Source organism: Crocodylus porosus, unplaced genomic scaffold, assembly GCF_001723895.1.
Source record: "Crocodylus porosus isolate Cpor-Errol unplaced genomic scaffold, CroPor_comp1, whole genome shotgun sequence".
Lineage (NCBI taxonomy): Eukaryota > Metazoa > Chordata > Crocodylia > Crocodylidae > Crocodylus > Crocodylus porosus.
In genome coordinates this window covers 13,756,535-13,775,991 of record NW_017728947.1, presented here as the reverse complement: position 1 = coordinate 13,775,991, position 19,457 = coordinate 13,756,535, and the positions used below count along the sequence as shown (strand labels likewise).

Genomic DNA, 19,457 nt, shown 5'->3' with positions numbered 1-19,457 from the left:
CCCATGCTCAAGAAGGAACATAATCCAAAGGAAAAAATCTGAATTTTTTCTGTGTGTGAGACATCTTCTAAAGGAATACTTTGCAGGGCATATCCATCATTTGCACTGAATCCTGGTAAGGTACAAAGCTAACACATGCCTTAAATCTTCAGTGACTGAGACTGTGGCATGTATACGTGAATGACTTCGTTCCCAGGAATTCTTGCTGCATTCAGGCATGTGTCTGAGTAGCAGTGCTGCAGGCTGAAATGGTCTTTCTGAGGAACTGGAGGATTTTCAAGCTCCAACAAGAGGAGTCAGCACTAAGGATCACATGAATAATATGACTTTACAGTATCAAACTGAGGAGAAACAGAAGTGGGAAAACTAAGATTCAGAAACGTGCATTACCTTGAGGTCTGAGAAGGGAGAGCTACAGTAGCTAAAAGGGTTGGTGGACAACAAGTATTGTGTGGAACATTTCATTTATACATTCAGCTCTCATAATATACCTGCTATTACTGTGTTGCCCTTGACCATCTGGGATTTCTTATCTACAAAGATCTGTCTGAAACTGTATAGATTAAGCAGGGCAATGACCTTTTTAGGATTCAAAATGTATATGTTTATATCCTGATGCTTCCCTTTCTATCATGAAATGAAGATAAAGTCTCACTGAACATAAACAGCCACTAACCAATGATTTGCAATTACCTTTTGGCTCAAGGCCTGTATTTCCCTTTGGAGAACACATTTATTTTTCAAAATGCAGAAGAAGCAAATAAAAATTCATCTAGTCAGAGTGGGCTGCACCACCTATGCAAAAGAGACTTGATCCCCCAAAGGACTCTGAAAGAGATAAGTTTCCTTTTGTGATAATTTGATAGTTGTTGTTATCTGACCTGAGCTTTTATTGTACTATGGACTTTTGTTTACAAATTATCATACGTTCAGGGGAACGGGGATGAGATGTAACTATTTGGTTTTGTTCTGATTCACTGGAATGGTTTGAAGGAGTAAGAATCTCATGTTTCAAATTAATCCCTGCAGTAATTGCTTCAGTACTCTAGATTTCCTGCTTAGTGTGTCAGACTTAGAATCTGGCCTTGAAATTACTGGCTGCACATTAATGGTATAGAGAACACAGGAAAACCAAGTTCTTAGAAGTCATTCTTCCACGTGGATATTATATGTAGGAGACAGATGACATTAAACTTGTCCTTATTCTGCATGCAACACAAAATCTGCTTCAGAACCAAGGAGGTATGCTTGGTCTTTCCTCCTCTTCGGTTACTATTTAGCATAGTAAAGGTTGCTAGGGCAGAATGTTAAAGTAGCTGTGATTAATGTGTTGCTGTGTTTTATGTATGCATTTTGTGCCAGGAGACTTACAAACCTGTTTTTGACATGGTTTTGGCTTAATTTTCATATTGCTGGTGTGTCACTGATTAGTGTATCACTTAGTGTTCTTTGTTTCAAAAACTTTTTGTCACAATTTTTCAAATGCACCATAAAATATAACAGGGTAGTTAGTAACCATGGTTCATTCTGCACACCATGGCAAAAATAGTCTTTTAGGATCTTGAAAATTTATTAAGGGAATTGTTGAGAGCTTTTTGGATAGTTCATACCTTTCAGGACGTACCTGGGTGGTAAATAGCTTATTTTTTAGTGCGTGGTATGCTTTCAAAAATAAATTTATTTTCATTCTTCTTGATAAAGTTTATAAAATTCCATCTGTTGGCCATGGTATAAAGTTGAAAGATAAAATGGGTCTTTCCTTTGCCATTTTAATTTGATTTTGTATATATGTATGTGCAAACGTAAAAATACATTGTGACAAGTCAGTTACCCACAGTGATAATTACTGGAAATTTCTGAGTTAATAAAGCTACATAACTTTTAATTAATTTGCTCACTGTATCCAAGGACTAAATTTTTCCTTGTGTGAGCTTTTCTGATTCTTCCTTTAGTGGGAATCATCTCCTTTATTGTCCTGTCTTCAGTCTTTCAGATGCCAGTGGAGCTGTGCTGAGGTTCTCTCTCTGTATCTTCAGTAGATGCTTTTAAGGCAGTACTTGATCAGTCATTAGCTATTCTCAGACTGAGGAAAAATTGGTGAATTCTGGGCAAAAAGGGAAGGTCTGGACTTCTAGAATGGTGTGCCAGCTCTTTGCAAAATGCTGTTCTTCATAACTCTATGATTTGGATAGAATTTAGTTGTCCTTTAATGATGTTACTTGGTGGTTGCATGATGTGCATACATAGACCTGTTTGGCTGTAGAGAGGAGATTTAGCTAATACTTGTAGTCATTTCCAGGGAGCTCATTTTTATTTTCTTTCTGCTTCCAGGTGTCAGTCAGTCTCTCCACCACCTCTTTTGTCCCCACCAAGAAGCCCAGCCTACCCCCTCAGTGATAGTGAGGACTCCTGCCAATCCAACAGACCGGCCACGGTCTCCAGTTCCAGGCCGCACCTCAAGGACTGGAGCAGCCAGGGATCTACACTGAAAGGCACCTCCACAACCCCTTTGGATGCCAGCCCTCCAAGTCACCCTCTCAAGGCTGTTACCATTGGCTCATTGGATAAAAGGTTGTCTGTGTTCAAGGCTGAGGACCAGAAAGAGACCCCCAAGGAGGCTCAGGATGGGGATGTAATAGGGAGCCGTCAGCTCACCCGAAGCACTCTCTCCTTGGGCACTGCTACCAGCTTGCGGAATCTCTCTCTCAGCAGGACTAGTGTCCGCTCACAGGCCTTGGACATCAGGCAGAAGATCACAGAATGGGAATGTCGCAAAGAGCCTTCTCCCAGAATGAGCACGTGTGTGGACAAGAGGGATGTTGGAGAAAGGTCTGGTAGTGAGAGCTGCCCTAGTATGTTGCCTTCTCCTTGTAGCGAGAAGACTTTTGACTTTAAAGGGTTCAGAAGAATGAGCAGAACATTTTCTGAGTGTTCCTACCCCGAAACTGAGGAGGAAGATCTCCCAGAGAGAGATTCCTTCCATAGGTTTGAAAAGAGGCCGAGCAGGAGTGAGCCTTCTTCCAATGCTTTCCTCAAAGGACCTGCCAGGAAAGAGACTTCTGCTGTGCTAAACAGAATACAGAAGATTGAACAGGCATTAAAAGAACAGCCTGGCAGGGGTCTCCCTCAGTTGCCAAGTAGCTGCTATACTGTTGAGAAAGGGAGGAAAAAGTCTGTGACTCTGGGAATGGTTGAGGGTTTGAGTGAGAATCTGAGTGATAGCAAAGGAGGGAATGTAAGTTTTGGGAGTGATCCAGAAACACCTACTGAAACTGAAAAAAGTAGCAAACCAAAACAAGGCGCTATTGCAAATTCAGTTAGCCCTAAGCTGCTGCTTGAGAGCCCAGCTAACACAGCAGTGAACCCTGTCCCCAAACCCAAACGCACCTTTGAATATGAAGCTGACAAGAACCACAAGAATAAACCAAGCAATGGTCTACCTCCTTCTCCGATGCCCGCTGCTCCTCCCCCACTCCCCACCACCCCTGCGCCCCCCATGATTAGACGACAGAAGAAAGACTCCCGCTTTCACAGAAAATCCCAAAATAGGTAAAATCAAGGGGAATGCATTGAATGTGTTCTTTAAATGAATGAAGGGAGACTCATTTGTGCATCACAGCATTTTTTCCTTCTAAGGCAATATCTTTGATCTGAAAAATGCACAAAAATCTTATGAAGTTTGTGACTTCTCACTAGAGCGCTCCGATTGGATGCCTACCTATTACAACACTTTTTTTGTCACATATTTGGATGCAGTTGGAATTCTTCTGTAAGGAAACTGGATTTCCTGGAGAAGTCTTTAGGGTGATGCAGCTCTGTGCCTATGGAAGGTCAAATGTGTCATTTGGTGCAAGTGCCTCACTTGAAATCTTTAATGAAGTATAATGTTATTATCCTCCCAAGTTTTGTATTAGCAGCCATTACCATTGTATTAATGTCAGTATTTGAATGAATGTGTTAATCTCAAAATACATAAGTAGGGGGTGTAATTTGCTTCTAAGGGTCACAAACACACAGTGTGTACAAACATTCACTCTCCTAGGAGAAGCTCTCCTGGGAAAGAGCAATGATCCTTCTAGGAAAAATTGAATGTCTGTACAAGGCTACAGTGAACATGCCAGTTAAGTGGGATATTGTCACTATTTCATATTTATTTGGAATTGTTGTCCAAAGTAGTGGTAATTGGTAATAGTATTTAATTCTTAGAAAAAAACGATTTGTTGCAGAATGTGTTCCATATGTGTCTATGAAACCAGTGATGAATATGGTCTTTTTAAAGTTTTTATCCAGAATTTTGCCTAGTTCGAACCTTTTTAGTTGTGTGACTTGCATTGACTTCAGTGGGAATTGTAAGACTAAACTGTACTTGGAAAATGTAGGGATAATTGTTCATAAGCATTCAAAGTACTATTTTTGGACATATTTGGAGGTCTGTGGGTATGGAACACATGTACACACTCTTAGTGAGTTTTACAAGTGACCGCTATGCAGTTTTTTTTAATGAACTCTATAAATCCAGTATCTGGGACTAGATATTGACTTGACTTATAAGTGCATGTCAGCACAACCTGACCTAAAATATAATGGTGCAGGAGGAAGGGAGGACTGGGCTGATTTGAGAGGTCCTGTAGCTGTAGTTCCAAGAACAACCTGTTTCTGAGCTGGATCAAATGATGGTTACATAGTGAATATGTTTCTCAAAGAAAGAGTAAGAGGAAGTATACAAACCCAAACTGTGCTTGGTTGTATGTATCTTTGAACCCTGACTGTAATCTTGGGGAACAATATGTTCATAACTTAGGGTTGTCCCTCTAGCTGAATTTGAAAGAAAGTTGTACCCAGTTTGCACAGTTTAGCACTGGGAATGCACAGAGTCCAAGGAATAAATCACTTTGTTCAGATGTAAATAACAGCTTGCATTTAAAAACTGAAAATAATCATAAATAATTAGGGTGTCCATGTATAACTTAGAGAATGGCCACAACTACCAAACGACTCCCACACATCAGGTTAGCTCTCTTAAGCCTAAGGAAGTAGTGAATCAAATCTCTAGTCTCTGTTCAAGTGATCAGAGTCAAATACTGAAGATGTACCCGAAGACGGGGTAAAATCCATTATACTAGCTGGACCTTGACAGCTCTGTTACTCTCTTTCTTATCTTTTAATGGAATTAAGAATACCTGTATTTGTAAATCCTTTAAACATAAAGTCATCCCTGAGTTGTCCTCGTAACTGAAAACAAATATAATTTTTGTTCTAGCAGTATGTGTCAGGGCAAACATCTGTGTTGCTTTACACTTCCTTGAATGCCACGAGAACTTTAGTGCTGTATTTACTCTTTTAACTTTTTGTTTAAAAGTTATTTCTCATTCTGATTTTTAAGAACTCTTATGAATCCTTTCTCAAGACAGTTTACAATCTTCCATGCATGTCTGCCAGAGGATGGATTCATACAGTATCCTTAGGATGTGGGCCCTCTAGCAGAGGGCAGTACCTCCCAGCATCTGAATTAATGGACCATCATGTTCCCATGCCTCAGATTTGGAACCCTTTCATAGGAAGAATAGAAAAGCAGCTCCTGAACCAAAGCAGGAGAGAGATGTGATGCTATGTGGATGGTCCCTGTGGGAAGAACGTGGGGTGATTATCTTACCTGGGCCACAGTGTTGCAAGAAAATGACACCCTGTTGCAAGATGGAGTGGAAATCAATAGGAGTTAAGTGTGTAAGCCAGTGGTTTTCAATCTTTTTTCATTTGCTGATCCCCCAAAATTTTTGAATAGAGGTGTGGACCCCTTTGAATTATAACTGGGTATTTACATACTTCTGACTGATCATAATCATTTTTCTTGGACCCCTAAGATATAGTCTGTGGACCTCCAGAGGTTCACAGACCACAGGTTGAAAATCACTGTTCTAAGCTGATCAATTTCTTTTGGAAATCTCACTGCATCTTTAAGTTCTCAGACAGTTGTAAAAACTAAGCCTCTAGATTACAGCATTGATGCTAAGCCTCTAGATTACAGCATTGATGACTGAGTTAAAGAGTTCAGATCTGAAACTCATGATGGATTCCTGTCAACATGGTACTGCCCTGGTGTCATGGATTTGAATGTTCTTAGACTTTGGGAAGGATAGATACAGATTTCAGTCCTTGAACACTTGCAATATACTAGAAGTTCCCAAGGATAAGCCCAGATGGATGGACTGTATGTAACTTTGTGCCAGGGTGGGAAGTGCTCTACAGTGAGCTTGTGTCTACATTGTAATGACAGCCACTCAAAGAGACCTACCTCAGCTAGCTGCTAGCATGATGCTGTTAGCAGTGTAGCCATGGCAGCATGTTACTCAATTTAGGCTGCACAACCCTCACAAGAAGACAGGTAAAAACATGGACTGTTAGCTCATGATGACCTCCTTGTTCTGGCTGTCCCTGAGATAATTAGTGTGGTTAGTTTAGGTGCCTTGAGCTGCAGTCACTGCCATGTAGACAAATCCTCAGAGAATAAGACCTGTGCATCTAGGCTGCCTTCCTGAACAAGTCAGAGAGGAGAAGGGAGTGGACCCAGCCTAGATGCTGCCCCACTAGCACTCTGGCCAGTAGCGCTAACCTGGGGAGAATGGGAGAGTTTCTAGAAAGGCTGCCAGAAGTCACCTCTCCCTAGAGCAGCAGGGGAGCAGAAAGGCTCTGCTGTGACTCTTGAGAACAGTTCCTTGGGTATGTAGTGGCTGGGGTGCAACTTTGTTATACCTTCCTACTGTATCTGGGTGACTGGTGCCTCCTAATACTGGGAGGGAGTGGGGGGGCACCAGCGGCTGATTGGCAACTGTGGGGGGGGGGCAGCAGTTGATTGCTGACCAGCAGTGCCACTAGTGCTTTTCTCAGGGGGGGCACAGCCCATCTCAGGGGGTGCACATGAACCCATGTGCTCCTCCTACACATTGCCAATGTTCCTACAGCCCGGCAGGATTATCATGCAGCCCACTATGTTGTCCCACCCAGCCACTGTGATTCCCAGTGGCCAAGTCTCCTGCCTCAGCTGACAGATATCATCACTCAGCTCCCCTTCAGCTTCCTGCCTGAGAGCCCCAAAACTCTTTCACCCAAAAGCACCCCAAACTCTCTCAACCCTTCATGCACCCCAGTGCTCTTCCGTGCCCATTTTATCTAAGGTTTAGGTACAGCAGTGTATCTTGCCCTTTTCTCTGGTTTGGACAGAAGGTGTGAAAGGAATAAATAACCTTTCTATCCATGAGAGACATCACACATGAAGCTGCCCAAACCTTCTGCAGGGCTGTCCCTAAGGACTCAAACCAGTCCAGACTTTTAAATTAGAATGCAGTGGCTATGTAAAACCAATATAATGCCTCAGCTATAGTGGATGGTTGAATTACCAATGCCTGAGCTTTTTCTAAAATAGGAACTTAAAGTTATTTACTTGGTAGTCCCAGTCTACCCATGTGAGGTTTCAGAGGTGTGCGGCAGCTATACTCCATTGCCCCTTGGCATTTTTACTGGAATTAATAGGCTGCATCAGCATGCCCCTCAGTTTGCTAGTGCATCTGGTGAAGAAAAATGTTCCAGGAGAACAACTTTTTTTTGCCTTGAGAATAAGTGGTAAGATTTTCCAGAGGGTGAAGTACAAGCCAGGCTGTGACCATAGCTCTGCAACTGCCTTATTCTATGGCCTCAGGCAAATCACATAACTTCTCAGTGTCAGTTTCCTGACCGTAAAATGGGGCTGATGATAATTCTGTAGCTGTATAGGAGGATTGGAAGGGCTAATCCAGTCACACTGAAGACATCTCTGAGCATGTAAAGCAGACTTCAGTCTTCCTGTTGTCGTACAGGCCTGGGACAAGCCAACACAACAGCTGCCTCTTCCAACTATTATTCCCTAAACTGTAGGTGTTACCATTTTAATCTTAAATTCAAATCCCACCATTGTCACCTGAAAAACGGTAACAGAATTTTTTTTATAATGATCCATGTCTTTGCTGAAGCACCATTTGCTACATAACTCATGACTTGTGCATATTATCTCTCTTGCTTTTTTTTTTCCCCAAAAAGGCTCAAACTCATCACAGTCTTTTTAAAGTTATTGCAAGTGGCACTTCAGTCATCCTCTTTTGTCCTGGGTGAAGCTGGAGGGTGACTCAGCAGTTAAGGTGCTAGTTTGGGACTCGGAAGTTTTGGATCTCAATCTCTGCTTGGTAGAGATGATAGCAGTACCCTATTTCAGCGGGGGTTGTGAGGCTAAAGGAAACATATGGAGCTCAGATAGATAGTCTGGTATGTAATTAAGTGGAACTCTTCTTTTTATTATGAAACAGCACAATTCACTTAGGTTTGCAGGATGTCCTGAAATAGTTGGTCATGTAAGGACATAATGGGAAGTAAGAAACTCACCCTTGAACTGAGGTGCAGAGGATAAGAAGTGGAAAAAACCTTGGTTTTACCAGCCAGCATGGCAGAGCTGGACTGTGAGGTATTGCTGTCTCCTGTTGGAAGAGACCAGTAGCAACTTATTACCTGCTGGCCATGCAGAAGCAGAGGAGAAATTTTACACAGTTTCTACCTGATGCTGTTCCGTGGACTGGGAAGCTATGTGCCATACCCCTTCCCCCAGCCCCAACCTTGGCTCATGCCTACTGAGTAATCTTATCCTTAGAGCATAGCTCATGAATTTTCAGTCATGTCAGTACTCAATGACCAGCCAGCTCCATAAGACGTTGTAGTCTTGTCACTAATTACTTTACTGCATTGTTTTAAACTTTAGAAAATCCTTTGAGTTTGAGGATGCTTCCAGTCTGCAGTCCTTGTACCCTCCCTCCCCAACTGAGAATGGTACTGAGACCCAGCATAAATTTGGATCCAAGAGCACTTTAGAAGAGAATGCCTATGAAGACATCGTAGGTAAGGACTTGTTGCAGCACATGAAATATATACTTGATATTGAGCAATTGTGGTTAAACAGTGAATTGTTGAACACATGCCCTGAGCAGAAACTTTTAGCTGCAGCCAGTAAGGAGAAATGGAATGGAGGGTAAATGGGCTGATGCGTCAGAGCAAACATATTATTCACAGTCTGCACGCAGGAGGTCTCGATTCCTTCAGACCTCATTGAGTGGTCTTATTGGAAACAGATTTTTTGGTCAGCCATCATCATGCTTTTCATGGATTAAATTATTCTTTTCCAAGGCCTGGGCTTGCAGCCATGGGCTTAAAATATAAAGGAGAAAAAAAGATGCAGAGTTTTCAGGACTCTCAAACAGCTGGACTGCTCTTCAAGGAGCGGCCTGGTCAGACTGTGCTCTGAAGGAGCTATGGGTCAATTGCCACAAAGCAACTGTCCTGAGCAGTGCTTTCAGCTGAGTATTGATTTGTTAAAGAGAATTTCATCTTCCTGTGCCTATGGAGCCATCAGGAATACAAAGCATTGTCTTGATTAAGCCACATAACAAAAGCACTTTCTCAGCCCTTGAAAATGCATGGTCTTTCCATACATACTTTTAACATATGCCTATCAAAAGGATTGTTGCAATAATTGGAACTTGGACAATTCTGTGCACATATTATCCATATGGGTCAGCAGCATGTGTGTTTTGGGGGGGTTTGGTTTATTTTTACATTTTTGTTAAAGAAAGTGCAGCCCTCATGTATCCAATAAATATGAGACTTGGGCAAGCACAGCCCCCTCCCTCCCCCCCAACCCTAGCACTGTTCTGGACCTCTTACTGTAACATCTTGATGATGGGTAGAGATATGAGACTCCAGCAAGGGGGCTGAACACCATCAATTCCCACTGAAGTCTGTGGAAATTCAAGGTGTGCAGTGTCTAGCACAGTGGTCACCAACCAGTGGATCTTGATCCACCAGTAGATTTCAGAGTCTCTTGGAGTTGATCCAAGGCTGGGGTGGGGAGCTGAGTACCCACGTGCATGCACGTGCATGTCCCAGCCCAGCAGGGCAGTCTCTGGGGAAGGGAAGGGGCAGGGGCTAGACTGAGGCTTCCGTGGTGAGGGGCCATGCCACAGAGGCAGGAGCAGGAGTAAGTTGAGTGGGGCCCCGGCTGGGTGAGACTTACCTGCTGGGGAGGTACACCCCCAAATATTTTTTTCTCCCTCTGCCTCTATATGCCCCCCCTTGCCTCCCGACAGACTCACCTGCTGGGGGGGTGGTTAGGGGTGGTTATGGTGCACGGTAGATCTTGGGTTGCTTTTAAATTCCAAAGATGATCTTCTGCTTAAAAAGGTTGGAGACCACGGGTCTAGCAGGACCCATCCAGAGAGACCCATTTGCGTTCCTCCTTATTCCCTAGTTTTGCCACCAGCTTTTCTCTTTTTTAGATTGCATCATGATTCTCTATTCAGTTGTTTAGGGAATATTTTGTCAAGAGATAAATCTTGAAGTGTTGATCACTGTAAGACTTCCCCTGGTTACTTCTGAATACCCTGTTGGTCTGGACCTGCTGTTGAGAAACCTCACCCTTTGACTCCCTGGAGTTTAAAGTATGTCTGTTAGCTGAAGTGTGCTGAGTAACTCCTGCTCAAGTGGCACATGTTGGTAGGAGATGCTGGCCTTGGAAAACCATGAGCCCATCCAGAGCCTTGCAGAGAAAACCAATGTATTTCAACACCCTCCCCTGCAGACAGACCACCACTAGAAGTGGGAGTGAGGTTTAGTTTTTTGGACTTTTCATTCTTTAGCCTTTCTACTGCAGGTGCCAGTATTATTGCCAATTAGTAATGTGTGGGTTTTTTGGTAATGGTCCTGATTTGATTGCCTTTCTTGGAAGAAACTGTTAGTTTTCTTCCCCCCACTGTTTAGTTTAATTATATCAAGGTACAATAAAGAGCTTGATTGATATGGAGACACTTAGACAACCTTATGGCTGTAATAGCGTCTCTTTGTTCATGGTTTTGGTCAAATTTTACCTTGGATGGTCAGCTCCCAGTGTCTGCAATGAATGTCTCACATATTTACATGTACACACGGCTGAAAGCAGAACTTGCCCCTTTGTATCTTAGAGCTGCTTGGCTTTCCAGTTCTCCCAGTCAAGGAGCACAGACCTATATAAGTTGACAGATCCCTGTTCAGTCAACATGGGGAAACCATATTAGGCATTGCATTACACACCACTGCACAAGGATTGTCAACATGCTGTCAGATGTTAGATTGTAACCCTCATTTTCCCATTTTGACTGTGTTTTTACATTCAAAAATCAAAACAAAATGCTCAGCATTGCAAGGATGTGCCTTTTAACGAAGGGTCCAGTAAAATAGAATAATAGACTCATCTATATCCTGAGAGCTATTAACTTGTTACCTGCAGGTAAACCTGTTCCATGCAGATAGGCATTTGGGTATTTTGGCAAGGCATTGGGCAGAATCTGCAGCATTTCTGATTTGTGGATAAAAAGAAAACTTCATTGTTTTCCACTTCTTTCTGACAGTCTCTGTTCCAAAAGGTTTCATTCAAGACAAGCTGTGTGGGATGAATATTTAATTAATATAATCAGATATATTAGCCAACAGATAGAATAAAGCCAAAGCAAATCAATATAATCTGAGAATTTAAAGAAAATCTGTTAGTTTACTTTACTTGATGATACATAACTGCTAGCTTTATGCCTAGATATTTAAAGAGTACTTTTGTTCTTGCCATCGTAAGTTGTAGTCATGAAGCCAGGTGTATGCAAGTGTGCATTTCTGTAGCTATGAGTGTCAAGTCAAAGAAAGATGATCTTCTCAGCTGATGTGGACTTTTAGGTGAGACAGAGGTGAAAGTATCATAGGTAAATGCCTGAATTACCCAAACCCTCACTGGTCACTTGACTGACCATGCTGCAGCAGTAAATAAAGATCTTTTTTCCCCTTAAAATGATTATTAATAATGCTGATAAATGTGTAAAATGCCCGATCAGGGTAATCTCAGTCATTGCCATAAGATTTCCTGTTTTGAGAAAAAGGTTGCAAAATTTTGGGCAATCCTAAAAAAAATCCACACTGTGTATCCACCCCAAATCTATTCGTTCCCTCATTCTAGCTGAGCCCTCTCTCCAGACACACTCATTTAAATTCTTGTATGCTCTGCTGTCTACTATAAGCATTTGTATTATGAAACTTTGGCAGGAAGAGTCTGTCCCTTCAGTGGAAAATGGATGATCACTGTAGAGGTTTGTTGCCTTTGGTAGAGAATTAATTATCAGATAAAAGGGTCTTCTAGAAATTTCCATACATTATAAACAAGTTTATGAGCACTGTGTGTGATATTGAACTCTTTAGTAACAGCCAGGCTAGAGGTTCAAAATTTTATCTCTGAGTATTTGAGGACCATTTGTATTCATTGTCATCGGTAGTGATTCCTCACTAAGTAACCTTCATTCTCTTAATACTCTTTTACTTCATACTTCCTTCTGGTCTTCTTTTCCCACCTAGAGTTTCTCCTTATATTTGAGGAAGGGGACTCAGGAGTAACGATTTATTGTTGCTTATTTATTCTCAGAGTGTTAAAAAAGTGTTAAAATATATTTTTAATATAGTTGGCAATTTGGAGTTCAGCTAAAGTAACAAAGTTGCAAGACAGAAGCTTTTGTTCAGTTCCATAATTTGTCCTAGATTAAATGTGTGGGTATTATTGTTGGGTCTCTTTCTGGGCTGAGAAATAAAATATTCTACAAAAGGGCATGTATTGCTGCTATTAATTAGAGCTGTATTTAATGTGAGTGAAACAACACATGCTTCATTTATTTTCTCCATCAGAACTTGGTGGGATGTGACAGTCAAAGTACATTTTTGCATTATTTAGATTCTTGTAGTTTAGAAGGAGTCTTTAATCAGACCAAAATTGCTATGGCTTTATGAATCCAATTGGAGAAAGCTTTCATGCTTGGCTTGGTATTAATTGAGAAAACTCTCGTTGCTGCAAAAGTTGTCTGAAAATGTTGCTTCTGCTACTTTTGTAGACAGCTATGTTTTTGTCATGTTTTCATTTTTCTTCAGTTCCTCTCCCAAAGTTAAATGAAGTAGTTTTGTCATGATCTAATCTATCGCATCTCTATATCGCCTTTCACCTAACTATCTGGCCTTTGGAAGATGATGTTATTGCCATGAACTGGCTTGGATAAGAGTGAGGAAATTAGATTATGTCCCATATTCTGATTTTACATAAAGCCTAAGAATTTGTTCGTGCTTTGAAACTTTTCTTACCTTCCGAACTGTTGGTGTGCTGGACACAAGGATATAACTGGAGATTTTCTCTAACATGAGACTAAATCAGGTGTAGAAAAGTCAGTGTTCAGTTGGGTTGTGTACTCTCTGCGTCTTAGTGTAGAAATTTTCAAATGTTAATGGGGACACCAGCAGTTGCCTTGTCTAGGTATGACTATGCTTCTTTACTTGAGCACGTGGTCCTCCCTTGTTTAACAAATGGTGGGGGTAGGGGGAGGTGTTCTGAACAGAATAAGACTGCTTAAAATACTTCTTTCTCCTCTGAGATTTATTAATAGTGATCCTGGTATTAGAAGGCCAGTGGTTTTCTGTTTGTCTGCTATTTATGAAACTGTGGAGACCTTTTAAACACGTAGCCCTATTATATGTATCAGATTGTTCTAACAGGTGTTGCCCCTTACTGAATGTTTGGTTAAGAGGGGATTTATTTCAGTCACACAGGGGTACAAAGAGGCCTTGCTCATGTGACAGAGGTAGTTGTCATTTAGCTTGTCAACTTGCACTAAAATTTTGCTCATTTACTATGTGTCTATCTTTAATGGGTATGATTCAACTAGATTTCACATGATGACCTACTGTAACTGGTACAGGGGAGTATGCAGGTAAATTCTTCATCCTTGGAGTCCTTCTGGGTGTCTCTCTAAAAGATGTATTCTAGCTATCCTTACGTTTATTGGGCCCAATAGTGTTCATTTATTCAGCAGTATCCTTCCACTGTAGGACTTGCTGTGTAAAATTCGGTGGCTGGGATGGTGGAGGAGGTCAGATTAGATAACAGAGGTAACTGCTAGATGTAATATCTCAGTTTCTGACCTTATCAAGATCCGTGATCTTAGCTAAATGTGTTGGGTCATGTCATAAGTAGTATGTAGAAGTTCAGTGATGTGTAAAAGGAGTTAGTGTCAAATCTTGAGTTAGAAGTCCTATGTGCCTGGCTCCCAGCCCTTAACTTAGACTACCAGACCAGATTTGTCTTATTTACTTTCATGGTTGAAATGGTCAGCAATATGGGGTGATCTTTGTTCATAAACTCTAGATAAATTTTCATCCACAGTTTTAAAATATACTGTATTTACCTGAATCCAAGACAACTTTGAATTTAAAGTGACCCCCTAGTTACTAGATTCTGGAAATGGAAAATGTATAAATTCATCTGCCCCACCACCACTTGTGGTAGGAAAAGCAGTGGCAGTGGGCCAGGCAGCAGAGTGGGGAAAATGACCTGACACATCCCCTTCCTTTCTCTTACCTCCTGCTACCTGTCTTCCCCCACCACTTGCCCATTCTTCACTTGGCCTCTCCTCTCCAGGGACCCTGTCTCCATTGTTGCTTACTCTTTGTCGTAGCCCCAGCCCCACTCTAGCTCAGGGAACAAAGCACATGGTGGCTTTGGCCCCTGCATGGTGAGGCAGCAGTGGTTGTGGTGGTGGCAGCTATGGCCCTGGTCTGGACAGGACTGGGTAAGAGCTAGAGTTGGGGCTGGAACTGCTGCCATGACCATTGCTGCTGCTGCTGTGTGGCTGGGTGGGGGCCAGAGCCACCATGTGTCATTCCCTGGGGTGGAGTGGGGCTGGACCTGGAGCCAGAGCAGGGGCTGCAATGGAGGGTAAGCAGCAACCAGAGTGGGTAGACACAGTGATATGGAGGAGGCAGAGGGGTGCATGCAGGGAGAACAGGCTGTAGGGGGTAGATGGCAGACCCAGAATTCTGGTTCTGTCCAGAGCCAGAGCAACTGCCTGCCCTTTCCCCCCATATTGTACTGAAATGCAAGATGAGGGACTTTTTCCCCCTACGTTGAATGGGATAAAAACCCTCCTCTTGGATTCAAGTAAGTTCAGTATTGTAGACTGGCCAGGCATAGGGGATGGGTTCCAACAGCTGTCCACACAAAGGAAGAGTCCTCATGGAACTTGATGCAGTAGAGGAGGAACTTCAACTGAGATGCTACTAAGTTTACTAGCTAGACCTGATATTAAAGAATGGCAAGTGAGACAGAAAGGAGGATGAGTAGAGGGACAGTCAGTAGAATTGGGAACTGTATATTTAAGAGGCTCTCACATGAGCCATTTGGATCCAGCTGTTGTGTTGTGCAGAAACTGATGTTACTTAATGTTTATCAGTTAGGACTTGAACTCCTTAGCTCTGAATGGTTACTTAATAATCCAAGTGGGTCTTCTCAGTGGGTGCCCTGATGGTGCTGTTGTTACTGCACTGTCATCTAGTACTTCCAAAAGTACTGTGCTGTGCCATCGGCACATTGTTATTTTTAGACTTTACATTGCTATAGCAATGTACTATAATGCATTTCTATGGTGACATAGTTACAGTGTCATGGTTTTTGCCCACTGATGCTACGTCACTAATGTGTTGCTACAGTGATGTAGCATCACGTGTAGATGCATCCACTGTGTGTTTAAAATGACCCTACTCAGTAGTGTCACCTGCTTAAGACAATGTAGAAACAAAGTGGGCTTCAGCAATGAAGTTCAGGTCCAGATCTGGATGCTACTCCCTTAGAGAGTGGAGGGATTTGGATATGGGATTTTGGCTTTGTACTTTACTGAGCTGAAAACTAGCTTGGAAGCTTGGCTCTCAAATCGGATCCGACTTCTTGATTTCTCCCACCTTTCACATCTAGAGTTTTCCTTTGGCCTGTTAGGGAGACTGGAGAGATCACAAATTCCTGATCTGTATCCAAACTTCTCCAAAGAGCAGTGATGTCCAGGGCCAGGATTTCAGTTCAGGCTCATCTACTGTATCATTTATATGGCATGTGTTCAGAAATAATTTATGAGGCCAGTCAAAGTACTTTCCTGGAGTCTGTGAAGTTCCCAGTCAGCTGAAATATATGCAAATGGACTTTTATTTAGACTGGCTTTATATAAAAGGTGATTGTTCATTTGGGTAGGAAATCTTGCCTTCTAAGAAAGGGGGAAGCAGGAAAAGAAGACAAAGATAAGAACTGTGCACCTCTGAGTAGAAGTTGCTGACAACCACTTTGTTTACTGTGATGGCTGTAGAGTTACTGCCATCTCTAAAGGAAGAGGAGGCTCCTAGAGTTAAAGTGGAAAAGAGTTTGCAGCACAATGGAATTGCTGGGACTAAGCTGGTGGCTGTGCTTTGCACAGAGAGTGAAGCGGGAGGAAGGTTGTATATGTGCCCTCCTGCTTTCCACAAAAGTTCAAGGACCACTCATAATCAGTTCCTTTAGGTTTCAAAACTCTTTGGACAAGTGGATGTTCTTGATTGTGATGTTTGTAGATGTACATGGCATCTTAAGGATAGAAAGCAGACTGTCAGAAGTATCTGACTAGAACTGAAATAGATAAGGGAAACCAAAATCTTCTCATTTTTAAAAATCTTTTTGTTATTCCATGCTGTTTACTGTGTTTTGGGTAGAGTTGAATTTAGAGTTTCTTTTGTCTTGCAGTCAGTCAGTTTCCCCTCCTAATACATGTGTAGGTCTTTTGGCAGCAGAGAAGAATAAAAAAAAAAATCATCATAAAACCACAAAATGGGCAGAAGGATACCAGAACAAGTGGAGTTAACTGTTTTGTTTTGTTGTTTTTTTTTTTTTTTCCCTGGGCAAGAGGGACAGGGATGGGATTTTTTGAACTATTTTTCAGGACGACGATGTCCCTGTAAATCTCATTCTCACAGCTTCAGTTGGCCCTCTCACTTTCCAGACAGAAAATGCCAAGCTGGTCCCTGCAAAACTGGCCAAGAGCAGGCTGTTCTTTTCTGAGTACAACACTTTTTAGAGTGAGTAAGACCATCTGTTCAAGGCCATGGCAGCCAAATCTTTCAGTTACTTTGTGGAGTGAGTGTCACAGAGTGAGCAGTTGGTAATGGGTTTATAAGGGGGTGTGGAGTCAAATGTTCCCATATCTTTAATATGCAATGACAGCTTCCCACAATGTAACATCCTTGAAAGGCAGCACAGCGGACACAGGGGTGCCTACCCTTAGTTTAGTACACTTGATGCTGTGTGGACACAGGGTGCATCTACACAAGATGCATAATGCACATTAGCCTAATTTAATGCATGTTATGGGCGCATCTGTACATGTGCACGCACTTAATAGGCATTAAAATGGCAAAATGAGGTTAAATCACACCTAAATTTGATACCTAAAAATGCAGGTATCAAATTTAGGCAGGATTAGTTAAAGCGCATTAGTGCATGAGTAGACACCTCGCACTAACTTTAGTGCCGGGTCTTGTCAGCCACTAGGGGTACATGGCAGGGCTGCAGGGACTTTGCACAAACTTTAGTGCCAAGTGTACTAACTTTAGTTCCAAGTCTCTGCACATGTAGACACCTGCCAAAAATTGCTCAATAGACATTAGCTTGATGTGCAGTAAATTTAGTCAGGCTTAAAATGTACTTGTAGACATACCTACAGTGCATCAATAGAAGCAGCTGAGTGGAAATGTATTTAGTCACAGAACGTTTACCACTTACAGCTTTCTAGTTTAGCTAGACAAGCCCTCACCTGTGTGCGTGTGTGTGTGCGCATGTGCAAAGTAGGTGTCTAACTTGTGGTTGTAAATAAGCCTGCAGAACATGAAGCAACTGGAAGCAGTGCTTCGTATTTCCAATAAAATCCCATTAATACATATTGTGTTGTTATCCATCATGTTGTCAGCTCATGCTAGGCCACACTGTCAAACCTGGGAGAATCTAGGATTGCCCAACTGCTATGAACCTAAAGCAAACTCCAAATTATACCTCCTATAAGGATGTGCTAGTATCTTCAATCAAGTGACACCTGTGGCTTTGGATTACATGCTTGCCAGTCAATGTCAAGATGGCCTGTCAGTTCAAGAAACAACAACACTTGGTACAGAATGAAGATAAAGATGGGGTCAGGTCTGCAAGGGGAATGCAGAATTCCTCCCTCCCCCACACACACAGTTTCCGCTAGTGTTCTAGAAAGCATGGGAGCTCTTGGAAAAAGGAATTGTCGCAATTTTAATAATAGACAGTTCACAGTAATAGTGGTCAACGCTCATTATAGAAAACAGACTACATATGTGCCTGTCAAAGTAGGGCCAAAAGACCATTGTGGCTGTCTGATTCTAATCAGACTGCTGAGTTTTTGCTACATTCAGATAACTTGTGATTTTTTTTAAAACTGTCCTGCACCCAGATGTCTTTGTGGAGCCTGTCATTACAGCTATAGCTTCCACACTATGGTTTGTTTTAAAGGGCGTTATCAGCCATGCTCTAGATTAATAACAGCCAGTTCTGCAGATGAGGAAAATGCACAATAAAAGGAGCCTAATTCCAATCTGACATTCTAGGCTCTAATAATGGCACTGGAGTTAAACTGAAGGCAGAACCTGGCACAGAAATATTATCTGGTTTATAACATTTGGTACCCAGTTTTGTTCAAATTATTTTGCTTTTGTATTAGGTGGATGACTATTTTCCTGGTAAATGCATTTATTGTTTTATCACCTATGGTTGTTCTTCTGTTTCTAATACATGGTTGTTTTCCTGTTACTAATACAAGGCAAGATAGAGACACGCTGTATAGACTAACTGAATCAGAGATGCATAAGCTTTTGTGACCAGGAGCTCACTTCATCAGATGCTATGAAAGGACATGCAGAGAGCAGGCTAGTGTTGCAATTCTGTGTTCTTACATCCCCACAGAAAAAGTAGGGAGAGCAAATTTCCACCAGGACATTTATGAACAACCAGATTTTTTTTTACTCTGGCCTGCACTGGACACATACAAACCACCCAGCACGGTACAGTAAATGCAATTCTGTCTAAAAAACTTGAGAAAAGAAAAAACAGGACTTGGAAAAGAAGCTGATCTATAAGTTGGCACTATGGTTTTAAAGAGGCTTTTCCAGATTTAAAAGATTCAGCGTGACAGTATACAGACAAAGGATCTGATTTGGTCCTGCTGACATAACTATTGTCTTCCCATCATCATCAGGGGGTACTTGGGTTAGCCCCAGAGAAACAAGGGAAGGTCCAATAGGGTAGAGGATTTCTGTCTTTGGTGTGGGGTAAAGGGCATCGTAAAAGGCAACTTTTCACTTTACCATAAGGAATGGCAAAGGTAAAAAGCAAAAAAGTAGCAGCAGCTAAGAATGCAGGTGTACACTAGGGGTGTGTGAAATGGGCCTGTGGCAGGACGGCCCCTAGGGGTGCCGTGACCTCCCCTAGTGCCCTTGCCTACCATGCCAACCTGGGCTTTGAATGC

The 19,457-nt window shown here is 42.1% G+C and overlaps 1 protein-coding gene across 3 annotated transcripts in view; it reads left to right on the top strand.

The window, feature by feature from the left end:
- Positions 1–19,457, top strand: part of ST5 (suppression of tumorigenicity 5) — a 234,043-nt gene that overhangs the window by 120,146 nt on the left and 94,440 nt on the right. For 2 of the 3 annotated variants that reach the window (XM_019551360.1, XM_019551361.1), the window contains exons 3-4: positions 2,332–3,549; positions 8,780–8,916. In XM_019551360.1, coding sequence (XP_019406905.1) covers positions 2,332–3,549; positions 8,780–8,916 — 1,355 coding nt within the window. The remainder of the gene's footprint in view (positions 1–2,331; positions 3,550–8,779; positions 8,917–19,457) is intronic. The other variant, XM_019551362.1, reaches the window with a different exon arrangement.